This window comes from Syngnathus acus, chromosome 9 (assembly GCF_901709675.1).
Source record: "Syngnathus acus chromosome 9, fSynAcu1.2, whole genome shotgun sequence".
Lineage (NCBI taxonomy): Eukaryota > Metazoa > Chordata > Actinopteri > Syngnathiformes > Syngnathidae > Syngnathus > Syngnathus acus.
This window is the reverse complement of record NC_051094.1, coordinates 14745521-14758489: the sequence shown is the minus strand read 5'-3', so window position 1 is coordinate 14758489 and position 12969 is coordinate 14745521. Positions and strand designations below refer to the sequence as shown.

At 42.7% G+C, this 12969-nt stretch overlaps 1 protein-coding gene across 1 annotated transcript in view; it reads left to right on the top strand.

Moving 5' to 3' along the window:
- The window catches only part of tacr1a (tachykinin receptor 1a), a 40731-nt gene that overhangs the window by 7111 nt on the left and 20651 nt on the right, over positions 1–12969 (top strand). The window contains exon 2 of the mRNA XM_037259326.1: positions 8239–8433. Coding sequence (XP_037115221.1) covers positions 8239–8433 — 195 coding nt within the window. The remainder of the gene's footprint in view (positions 1–8238; positions 8434–12969) is intronic.

The window sequence follows — 12969 nt, the reverse complement described above, 5'->3', positions numbered from 1 at the left end:
TTCTGTAAAACAAATAAAAAGCAGTCCTGAAAGGCCAATAAACTAGTGGAAACAAATGCTTGATAAAATTTCCGCAAACTTCGTTCAAACATAATTTGCAAAAAAAAATAAAAATAAATAAAAAGTAAAGACCGTGAGGCATGAAGCCAATTTCTGTGGTGGATTGCTTTTTAATCACTTAATCACACATTGCTTTGCAGGAATGCAGCACGGCAACCTCATGATATTTATATTGAACCACTGCCTTGCCATTGTAGGTTAGGTGCAATCCATTGATAATTGAATGAGTATATCACCCTCACCATCTAGTAAAAGCTGACCATGTTTGGCCTTGCTGGCCACACCAAGAGAAGGAGCCATGTATTACCCATTATTTGAAATACAAAGACTCAAAGTTGGTGTTTGTGAGATGTGAATGAACACCATAGATTCTACACAAAATGCTTCTCCCAGCTACTTTGTTGTTAAATAAAATCTTTGGGGTTATAGTTCAGTTTCTTTGAACACAAGAGCAACAGCAATATTGTAAACTGATGGAGTTGAAGGTAAATGGCATAGATATGTATGTCCTTAAGTGTACACAACTACTTAGCACGTCTAGGGCAAAGCAAAACAATTCAAGTCTCAATTCAAGATTATTTCCGTGCACATACCAGTACCATCTGCTTGCATCAACAAGACACAGATAGTTTTAAATATTTAACAACGCAAAATGTTGTTAATAATGTGTGCAATTGGTTCTGTGGCGCACAGACTGGATGCAAATAAAGAACAGCGAGCACTGAAAGACGGTAAACGATTCCCTTTATTACCGTAGTCAATAACGGGTACAACTGATTGATGAAGGGTGTACCTGACATCCAATCTTCAGATTGAGAGGCTGCCCATCATGTTTAACACAGATTGGTGGGACAATTTGGGGGATCAAAGACAGGCTGTCAGCAGTGCCAGACAATTCCAGAGTGCCAATCTGGATGCAGAACAACATAGAGTATAGCAAATGGCATTAAAGATTAAGGCACACTTGCATTTTCAGACCCCTTTTGTAATTAATGTCTAGCTTGCATCCCTGTACAGGCAATGCCCGCCGCATTAGTCTTGGGTTGTTATTATACATTTATGGTAAAAGCACAAGTGGATTAAGAGCTGTAAACCCAAAATCAGACAAAGCGTTAAAGCCTAGATACACTCAGATTTGAACAAAAATGATTAATAATAATAATAATAATGTGGCACAGTGGTCAACTGGTTAGCAAGACCCCTCACAATTCAGAAGTTATGGGTTTGATTCCGGCTTTGGCGTTTCTATGTGTCGTTTGCATGTTCTTTCCGTGCCTGTGTGGGTTTTCTCCGGCTGCTCCGGTTTCCTCCTGAATGTGAGTGTGGATGGATGCTCATTTATGTGTGCCCTGCGACTGGCTGGCAACAAGTTCAAGGTGCCCTGCCCCCCCCACACTGCCCAAGATCAGCTGGGATAGGCTCCAACATGCCCGCGACCCTCGTGAGAAGAATTTGTGTTGACCTAGGTCGCTTTGAGTCACACTCTTTCCCTCTGTCGTATGGTGTTCCACAAGCAGCTATCTCAGGCCCCTTGCTATTTTCATTATATTTGCTGCGCCTAGTTTCCACATACAGCACTGACTGATATCATTCATAGAGACTATAGTCTTGGTAATTGTTTAGTTGTTTCCATGACATATCATATGTAGTGGCAGTTATAAGAAATACGTACATCTTTAATCTCTCACTGACTGCCAACAAGTGAGTGAAGACAAATGAACAAAAGAACAAAGACAATATCCAGAAGGAAAATTCAAAACAAAAAACTAACAGTGTCCATAAATCAACGTAGAGGCGCTTCAGCGGGCGGATGACCCGTACAGTGCGAGTTTCCGTCAACGGTGTGAACTGACGGACTGTGGACGTCAATCCTCACAAAAACAGGTGTAGGTTGAGGATATAAGGATAAAGATGAGGGCACGAATCTCTCACAGGGGGCGCAACTAGCAAGGAGGAGGATTGAGGCACCTTGGTGGTTTGCCACATCTGGGGTCCAACAAGGATGGCTAGGTTGGGCCGGTCGTGACTGCGACGTGCAGCTATTCTGAAGCCTCCGGTTAGCCACACACAGGAGGTACCCGTTGAGGCATGGGCGTTAGGTCTCAGGTGGCGCCAACTGGTTGGGCCAGTCCTGACTGTGGCGTACAGCTGTCCTGAAGACTTTGAAAACCTGATTCATGGGGTACACATTGAGGCGCTGGCAGTAGGTCGCGGGGCTGTGCCAACTGGATGGGCGCGACGGCTGAGTTGGGCCAGTCCCAACGGCGTTGCAATCCTGAATCACTGTCATCCTCCAAACTGAGGTGAAGCAGCACCCCGGCCTGCTGGTCAGTGGCCATCTGAGTTGCCTTAACCGATACTAGCAAGCACGCAGTCCTGGCAGACGACCGTGGCGGAGCAGGCGGCCATGGCGGGACACCATCCAGTGCACAGCTGGTCCTTGTGAAAGGTGCACTGCAGCCATCCTTGGCAAATGGCAGGTAGTTATTGTTGGCCACACAATACGGTATGTTGACTTACGTCAGGAGTCGCCAATGTGGAAGAAGGAAGGATCTCTTGAATATCTCCCTGACTGACAAGTGAGTGAAGACACGAGAACAAAGGAACAAAGAATATTACGCAACAAAGAAGATTCCTGGGGGTGCACATCAGTGAGGACCTCTCCTGGTCCACCAACACCGCATCACTGGCGAAGAAAGCTCAGCGCCGCCTGTACTTCCTGCGGAAACTCAGGCGAGCAAGTGCTCCTCCGGCCGTCATGACTACATTCTACCGTGGCACCATTGAGAGCATCCTCTCCAGTTGTATCACTGTTTGGGGTGGTAGCTGCACTGAATACAAGATGAAGGCCCTGCAGCGCATAGTGAACACGGCTGGTAAGATTATTGGTGCTTCACTCCCCTCCCTGAAGGACATTTACACCTCCCATCTCACCCGCAAGGCGACCACGATTGAGTGATGTGAGTCACCCCGCTCACTCTTTGTTTGATCTTCTGCCCTCTGGGAAGAGTTACAGGAGCCTGCGCTCCCGCACAACCAGACTCACCAACAGCTTCATTCTCCAGGCTGTTAGGATCCTGAACTCTCTCCCCCCTTCTGCGTAGCGTCCTGTACTTTTGCGCTATATTCTGACTGTCTGCTGTATGCACACTTGCTCCATTTTTGCTCCTCTTATTTGTTATGTTATTTGTTTATTTATTATTTATTCATCACTCTTATTTATTCATTGTTTGTGCCTTCTTGTTTTTACTTTTTGTGTTGTTTACTTGTATGTATATTGTGTACTATGTCTTGTCACTGTGGGATAGTGGGAACGTAATTTCAATCTCTTTGTGTGTCTTGACATGTGAAGAAATTGACAATAAAGCAAACTTTGACTTTGACTTTGATATATATCAACCCGCTCGTCATTTAGCAGCTCCTTCCCGCTACAAACTATGTCATTGTCAGGTTGTAAAAAAAAGGAAAAAAAAGCTGTGTGGTGTCAGTCATCTCTCTCCTGATATATAACTAGACAAAAAGATATGGTGTTTTTTTTTCTTCACAGCAAAAATGGAGGCCTGCTAGCAGGCTAGAAGTGTCTCCTTAAACTCTGCCCTCCCCACATTTACTCCTTCGTGTCTTTTTAGAGTTTCTTAAAACTTGTCTACAATTTCCGCAACAGCCTCTCTTGACCCCTCTTCGTTTCCTTCAGTAAATTCATGACTGACATTTATCTTTTCACACGGCCTCTTCTCTTCTTAGAATGATCGCTCCTGTGTTGTAAGAGCATCGCAATCGAGTGTTGCAAGTAAAAAGTACAACGCAGACAACCCCAATTTTCATGCTTACTAGTCTTAAAATTGCTTTTAGAAGTGTAGAAATGTAGCTGATGCCAGACTTTGCACATCCCTGACTTTGATGATAGCAGCACAGATGTTGTGAATTGTTGCTGCAAGCAGAGGTCGAACGTCTGCCAGGTGTGATTTTAACAACCTCAATGGCTCCTCAAAAAAAAAACACATGGCTTCCTGAACTGTTTGAAGCCAGGACAAAGCAAATCTCTCACTCTCTCTTTTCTATGCACCCCATTGACCAATTTAAAAGGCTTTTTGTCTTTGAAATAATTAGTGTGAGAATTCCATTAGCAGATTAATGTGGGTTATTAGTGGGATTAAGCCGTCAATTAGACTTTTTCAGTTATCCAGAATGCTTCAAAAAACACATTGCACCATAGTATTCATTGATGCATTTGTATACGGTTCATTATAATATTCAGTTTAAGCCAGCTACATACATTTGCAAATACTCATATTTCTTGACGTGTCCCGGTAGTGTGCTTCAACATAAGAGCAATACTAACGGCAAGAACGGTAAAATCCGTTATTAAATAAAAACCTGGCTTACGAGAAGCTATGAATCAAATGCTCCAGACAGCCTCATTTATTTTCCCTACAGTAAATGGCAATTGATTATGGCAGCTAAAGTGTTTGAAACTAATTCATTTCACTAATGAGGTGCAGTACTAATAATGCATACGGTTGTTGTTGTTGTTTTTTACATGGCTGTCATCCGACGAGGAAGCATTCTTATGACAATTTGTCACTTGATGAGGTAAACTGTCTGCCTTCAAATCTTCCATCATTCAAATAGACACAGTACTGCCCCTCTGGAGTTCTATTCTCATCAGAATCTTTTATCACCATTGGCTAGAAAAAGGTGATGGCTAGGAATCCGAAAATGGGAAGGTTATTCTTATTCTCGCGGGTTCACTTAGGGCTGCTGTTAGAATTAGTACCCCCTGTAACTTTGCTTAGGGAGGGGGGAATACTATTCAAATTTGCTACACTTGGTGAAAACATCCCCAAGAAGACACAGAAAGAGTCAGTTGATGTCTAGAGTTCACCGTTTTAAAATGGGAGGGGTGGTACCTATTTTCACGGGGTGACTTATTCTAGTAGGACTTCTGTTAGAATTGGTACCCGTCTGTAACTTTGCATGGGGAGGGGGGGGAACCTATTCAAACCACCCCCAGCAAGACACAGTCAGTTGATTGGTTACAAAATTAGCTGGAAAATGAATCAAGGTCTAAATAATTAATCAACTTTATTTTTAAAGACATTAGAATTAATTTCCATTTCCAATTTTGCGGAACACCTGGAATATCGCTACGGACAACTAGAGAGTCGCAGACCACCAGTTAACAATACCTGGCAAAAATGATAATTGAACACTAAGGTATGCCACTAATTGACACATTTTGTGTCATTATTCTGTGTTCTGTATTTTTCCAGTCCTTGAGCCGGAGCCTCCAGCACACGCCTGTTTGAAATCTCTATTAGCTGGCTATTTTAGTGCTGAAGAGATAAAAGCTGGTGGCCAGGCTATTGCTTTTAGCTTGTTGCCCTGATCGAATGTGTTATCTGCAGTGTTGTACCTGAATGAGTTCAACAAAAGTTAATCAATTTGTTCATATTTTGGACGGACGCATTTTTGCTTCGTGCATGTTTTTGTGAACGGGCTCATTCTGGGGCCAATGAATGGTTTTGATGGGCAGTTCATTTTCGTTCAAGGATGCCAGGTTTTCTCTTCTTAGACTGAATAAAACCCCGCTAAACACACTGTAAACAAGGCTTAATTAGGCGTGGAAAAAGTATTTGGCAACCTCGGCCCCAAATAATCGCACGGCGTGTGTGCCATCAAAATGTGACGTGTGCTTTTAAGAGTGAAGAAAGCGTGATGACAGATGGTTCAGTCGATGAGCCCTTTCTTGTCAAACAGCAACGATAAGGCATCAATCATCCTATGAGAGCATTCAGGAATTTTAGGAGACGTTGTAGTTGCTGCCCCCGCGACCCGACCCCGGTTAAGCGGAAGAAGATGGATGGATGGATGAATGGATGTTCAATAAAAACTTCATTTGTCATTCTTAGTTTCCTACCTCAGTCTGGCACCTACAGCAGATTGTTTGTTTTTTTTTGGACCACAGTCATGTTTCATTAAAGAAAAAGACAAGTCAAGCAATTTTCGCTTGTATTTGAGATTGTAAGGTGATAGCAGCACCCGGATACTTGTGTGGATGGGATGGGTGAAAATAGTGAGAAAATGCCAATAAGTAAAAGCTCGCAGCAACAACATTTTTGATTCGGAGGGAAGAAAACAACAATAAACTTTTTGGAGCGATGATCATAGTTAAAAAAATTTCAATTATGAACTATGAACTGAACAAGTTCATTTGAAAATGTATGTGTCAATGTCTGTGTGCTCGCCCCTCCCTTCCTGTGTCTACTCTCAATCTATGTACTAATCACAGTCACCTGCCTCTCGTTACCTGTCGTGTATATAAGTCCTGTCTGCGTGGCACACCCCTGTCGGATTGTTCTCGTCTCGTCTGTCGTCGTCGGTCCTGTCTTCATCTTATCTTTTTGTTGAGTTAGTCTTGTCGCTAGTCGAGCTTCCTATAGTCTGTCTTTGAGTTCTCCAATAAACCCTGGTCCATTCCATCCGTGACATTATGAGCTGAACCATTAAACTAGTTCAGGTAGAAAATGGACTTTCCCAACACTAGTTATCTGTTATGTTTATCTAATACCACTCATGTAAGTAATTCCAGTTCTCCTGTTTCCTTTCTTGCTTTAATTGCTTACCTTTCTAGTTTTTTTCATAGGGCTGAGTTCTTTTGTTCACCATTTTGTGAATCTGTTATTAGATGGTTTTGCGCTTGTTTTTTGTTTTCGTCTTTGCCTTTTGCTAATGTAGTTTTTCGTTTATTTTACCTGCTCACGTTCTCCAGCTTCCCTTCTTTGGATAAAAATACAATATTAACTCTTTTTGTGTTTTGACTTGACTTGATTTGAGGTTCAACCTTCTGGTAACACAATAATGCCAATTTCTAGGCAGTTATCCGATATCCAATACAATATGAAGCCAGTACCCTAGAGCTGCAGAGATTCAGTTAACTTTGCCATTTTTGAGTGTTGGAAAGAAAAAAAGGCCACGTTCAATTTCGTTGGTATTTTCTTTTGCAACATTGTGCAATTTGATAGGTTTGCTAATAGCCTATATTTATGATGCGTAAGTGAATAAATCTTTTGCGTGATTTTATACACCCACGAGATACACCAGATGGATTGTTTTATGAAATGATGCTTTCGTAAATCCTTTCTGAGAGACTAATAAAATTGCTTCCACAAAAGCAGGACCTTAAAAATAGGAACATTGTCCAAATGTTGTCCGTCCTATTCATTAATAGTAACTGGTCTTTCACTTGGATAGTGCTTTGCCACCTGTTAAGGCCATCAAAGCACTTCACAGTAAATTCACCTACTGATGACTGAGCATCAGGAGCAACTGGGGGTTCACTATCTTGCTCAAGTATGCTTGGACACAATGGCCGGGTATCAAACACTGAACCTCTTGGTTGGGAGACTACCACTCTACTATTGATGCATGGCATCTTTAATGGCCAGTAGGCTCAACAAGCAGACATACTGCTACTATTACATCCCAATAAGTCCTATGTGCAAATATTTACTCCTAATTAATTAGTTTGTGATGAAAGAGTAGCAATAACAGTACTATGTCGTTGTTTAGAAACTTGGAGGTACTACATCATTGCCACATCTAAATGATACTGTCCTATTTTGCTATTTTCTTTTCATTTAAACCTGCGCAAATGAAACACCTTTTGTAATTTGGCTTTGCACACACATCGAGCCTAGCAAAAAAGTATCTGTCAGAGATTTATTGTGGTATTTAAAAAAAATCTAATTCCAATGTGCCAGTACCCCAATATGCTCGTATCACAGGGCCTTTTATAGCTGCTCACAGCTCAAGTTACAAATAATTTCCACTTGTGTTTTCTGGGAATCATACAACACAATACATCTATATTTAGATAGCGCTTTTACAACATCTTTCGCTGTAAAAAAGTGCTTTACAAAAACATAAAATAATACAATAGAAAATATCACTGGAAATTACTGATTTGTATTGTTAGTGTGAAATGCCCAATAAAATAAACAAATGTGGTTCCTTGACTCTTTGACCCGAATACACAATATGTGACTTTAGGGTCAAGGAACAATATTTGTATTCTCATGTCACGTTAGATAAAAATCAAGAAAATGAATTTGTTAAAATGAACTGTAAACCCAAATGCAAAAACCCTTAATGCCTTGTTGTATGTTTTTATTGCAGGTACATGGCCATCATCCACCCATTGCAGCAGCGCATGTCATCCACAGAGACCAAGGTCGTAGTAGGAGTGATCTGGGTCCTGGCTCTGCTCTTGGCCTTTCCGCAGTACTACTACTCCAACATAGAGCAGTACCCCGAACGTGTGGTGTGCTACATTGACTGGCCTGAATACACAATATGTGACTTCAAAAAAATGTGAGTCTGAAACAGCTTTTTAATCAGTCACCATGCATTTGAGTTAACAGCTCAGTGAGTAAACGGTTTGTATTCAAGTAAATTGGCCAGTGCAGCATTGAAGCTTATTGTATTTTCTCGTTACTAAACGGAAAGCACATTGAATTTATATTGAGAATGAAAAACACTGGTGGCCAAACAAGATCAATGATTAGATATGAGTGAAGCCTTTGTCAACATTCATTTTTCGTTTGGTAATTCATCGAGTGATTCTTTCATATTTGGCACATGGTGCGGTACTAACTTCTCTAACTTTGGAATGTAAGAAGCAGGAAGAAATATTCTGAGCTCTGCAGACATGTGTGGTGGATGTCATTTTTATTTCATTCATAAATATGATAACAGGGTACATCATATCATCTGAATCACTGCAGAAATCAATTGTGACCCCTTGGAACATGTTAATTAGGATACAATGTCATGCTGAAGTGTACGTCTTACAATTTCATCTACAAATGATACTATTCATAGTCACTGAAGAGAGTTGGGGGAGGGGGTGCAAGATATATTCTTCTTCCTGCAGGGCCATAACAGAAAATAATTGAGAATCGCTGAACTTAATGTGCATGGTTTTGGATGTGAAAGGTAATGACACAAGCACAGTGTGAACATGCATCCTCACACAGGAAGGCCAGAGCTGGCATTGGAACCCCAAAGCGAGTTCATGCTGACCACTAGTCCACCGTGATGTTTATTTATGGCATTTTAAATAAAACTATTGCCATAGAAAACAGAGAATTAAGAGAATATAATGGCTATTCTATTTTGGTTCTGTTTGTCAGTCTTGCTTGTTTATAAATTCATTTTCCTCGGGCAACACAGTTCTGCTTTTCACACCTATGTTAGCTCATCATGTGAGCCTTCTTTCAAATTTCCCTTTCAGCGAGCTGTTAAAGGTGCCTCAAGGTCTGACAGCAAACAGGCAGTTATGGTCTGCCTGTGTAACACCCAAACAGAATATGACACGTGTGAAATGCCTAATGCAAAGCCAATAAAGCACAACAGGGAGGCCTCGTGTTGTCTGTTATAGAGGGTTGTTTGTTTGTCGTATGTTAAGAAATCAACAGCCAAACCCAGAAAACACCAGAAACAAATATTGAAGTCTTATGTGCCAATAGACAATACAAGCAACATTCAATCAATTTGACTGTTCTCTGGTAATAAAATGGTGATGATCTTCAATATCCTGTAATGAGATCCTTGAAAAGTATATTTGGTCCCATTACTGCAACAACCTGAAGGTGACGGATGAATTTATTTGTTCTCTCAATTGAGAATTTATTTGTTCTCTCAATTGACGTTATCCTCATTGTTGGGGGTAACTAAAAAGTAACACTATTATATTTAGGCAATAAGGTAATATAACGAGTTACATCTTATGGGTTTGTGATATTGCAGTTACTGAATCTTGTAACGCGTTGCAATTTCGGGCGCAGCTCAAAATTATTGAATACATTCTGACAGGAGTGCAGTCCGCTACATGTCATAAACTGAATTGCATACTATGATAATCACGAGAAATATTTCCTACTGACTTGGGAAAGCCATCACATTATTGGCTGTGACTCCTTATTATTCACTCCTTGGGTGGGCTTCATTTATTTTGACACCGTAATCAGCAGAAGTCATTGTTTGTGACACCAATCACTCACATGGTTTCATGAAATAAAATGGAAAACATTTATTCAAAATACAAGCAGGAACAAAACTAAGTAAAAAGCAGTGATTAATTGTGTAGAAACAAGAGTCTGTGCTTTTTAGCTATGATTTTAATAAATGTTGGGCCAGCAATTGCAGTATGTACAGTGGGGCAAAAAAGTATTGTCAGCCACCAATTGTGCAAGTTCTCCCACTTACAAGATGAGAGATGGCTGTAATTTTCATCATAGATACACTTCAACTATGACAGACAACATTTTTAAAAAATCCAGAAAATCACATTGGATTGGAACTTTCAGTTTGACGTTCCATATGACATTCCTCCAATCCTCTTCTGGATGCTGTCTAGCAAACTTTAGACGGGCCTGGACATGTACTGGCTTAAGCAGGGGGACACGTCTGGCACTACAGCACTTGAGTCCCTGGCGACGTAGTGTGTTACTGATGGTAGTCTTTGTTACTTTGGTCCCAGCTCTCTGCAGGTCATCCACTAGGTCCCTCCGTGTTTTTCTGGGACTTTTGTTCACCGTTCTTGTGATCATTTTGACCCTACGGAGTGAGATCTTGCATGGAGCCCTAGATTGAGGCCATTATTAACCAAATACTTATTTTCCACCATAATATGCAAATAAATTCTTTAAAAATCAGCCAATGTGATTTTCTGGATTTTTTTTTTTGTCTCTCATAGTTGAAGTGTACCTATGATGAAAATTACAGGCATCTCTCATCTTTCAAGTGGGAGAACTTGCACAATTGGTGGATGACTAAATACTTTTTTGCCCCACTGTAAATGGTGAGCAGATCATCCTGATTTGCTTAACAAGGGAAATGATCTTCTGAGAAGGTCCGTTGATATTTACCTGGTTATTGAGGCGTACCTGGTGAAAATCTGCTTCAGTCAGCGGTGTGCCTGTCAGTTTTTCAAAGTTTCTCATCATTTTCCATTTACCAGCCAATAGAATGCCCACATCTGGTGTTTTGTTTGTATATGTAGGACTAGGTATTGCATATGTTTTAATCCATAGTTATAATTTAGTAAATGTATACTGTATAGTAAAAATGTAAATGAAAGAATAAAATAAAATATAAAATCAAAATGTATAAGGTTTGTTTTGAAAATTTATGAGGCTTCTGCTTCTTCTTTCGTGTAACGTCAAATGTCCAACTCGGTGTCGCGTAGCCATGCCCGCATCTCTGGTCCTAGGTCGAAGAGGCTGGCTTCCGAGGGTGGTCCATATAAGGGACAGATGTTGATTATATGGTCGGCGGTCTGCTCAGGGTCACCACACCCGCATGCCGCACTGTCCGCCATGCCCCACGTCTTCATTGATGACCCAAAGCGACCGACCCCAGTCCGTAGGCGGTTCAGCGTGGTCCATTGCCGGCGTGGTAGGTCGTCTCCTCCCATGGCGCCATCTCCTGGGTCCCAAATGTAGCGGTGGACTCGGGAGGGTCCGGCCGACTCCCACTCCTGCTTCCAGGCTGTTGCCAACCATGCGTCTCTGGAGATGTCCTCAGAGGTAGAGTCGAGCATCTCTTGTGCTGCCTTGTTGTAGGGGTGGCGGGACTTGAGTCTGCTTGGAGGTGCTGGTGTTATTGTGGTGGTGTGCAAGATGTGCCAGTCATATTTTTGTGCCTTCCTGGCCAGGGCGAGGGTGGCAGCCTCCCGTCGGAGGCCGGCCGGTGCTATTCCCGCGAGGACCGGCAAGAGGGACACAGGAGTAGGTTTCAAGCATCCAGTTATTATCCGGAGGGAGGTATTAATAGCCACGTCGACCTTTCTCGCATGCGGGCTTCTGCTCCAGACTGGGCTGCAGTATTCAGCTGCAGAGAAGACCAGGGCTTGGGTGGATGTTCGCAGCGTCTTAGCGGAGGCTCCCCAGGTTGTTCCAGCGAGGCGGCGGATCAGCGCGGCTCTGGATGTCACCTTGGCCTTGACTTCTTCCAGGTGTTGTTTGAAGGATAATGTCCGATCTAGGCGCACTCCAAGGTACTTCGGGGCTTGCTGGACCTCCAGACATTTGTTGTCCTCAAGTTCCCTCCTGGCTTCTCTGGTGCTAAGGTGGTATGCCGCTGCGACTGTCTTTCCGACGCTGAGCTGTAGACGCCACCTCCGAAGGTATGCTACCAGTGTGCCCATGTCTTCATTAAGACCCTCTTCCATCGCCTTCCACGTTGGTCGGCTCATCATGATGGCAAGGTCGTCTGCGTAGCCATACTTTCTCGATGCTGTATCAGGTAGGTCGTGGATGTAAACATTGAACAACATCGGCGAGAGGACAGACCCCTGCGGTACCCCGTTCCTCAGTCTTCTGAGCCTACTGCACTGGCCCCTGCTGGTCTGGAGGATGAAGCTGCGGTTGGAAATTGTCTCCATGATGAACTTCACCATGTGCCGGTCTGGTATTGTCCTCAGCAGCTTCAGGTGGAGTCCCCGGTGCCACACGGTGTCATATGCAGCCGTCAGATCCAGGTACACTACCCCAGCTTTCTCATTGTCCTGGAAGCTGTCCTCAATGTCCTGACAGAGTAGTGTCACCTGGTCTGCTGTTGATCTTCCACAACGGAAACCAGCTTGTTCCCGTGGGAGCTGTGAGTCCACCACTGGCTCGATGCGGCTATGGATCATCTTCTCCAAGATCTTAAATGGGACACAGAGCAGCGAGATTGGTCTGTATGACTTAGGATCTTCTGCAGGTTTATTTGGCTTCGGCAGAGCTATGACAGAGGCACAGCGCCAAGTCTTTGGGAGCTTAAATCTCCGGTAGCATGATGTAAAGAAAGCACAGAGCCAACCAGATGTTGTTGTGCTCTGGTGGATGACAAACTCTGGGTGGA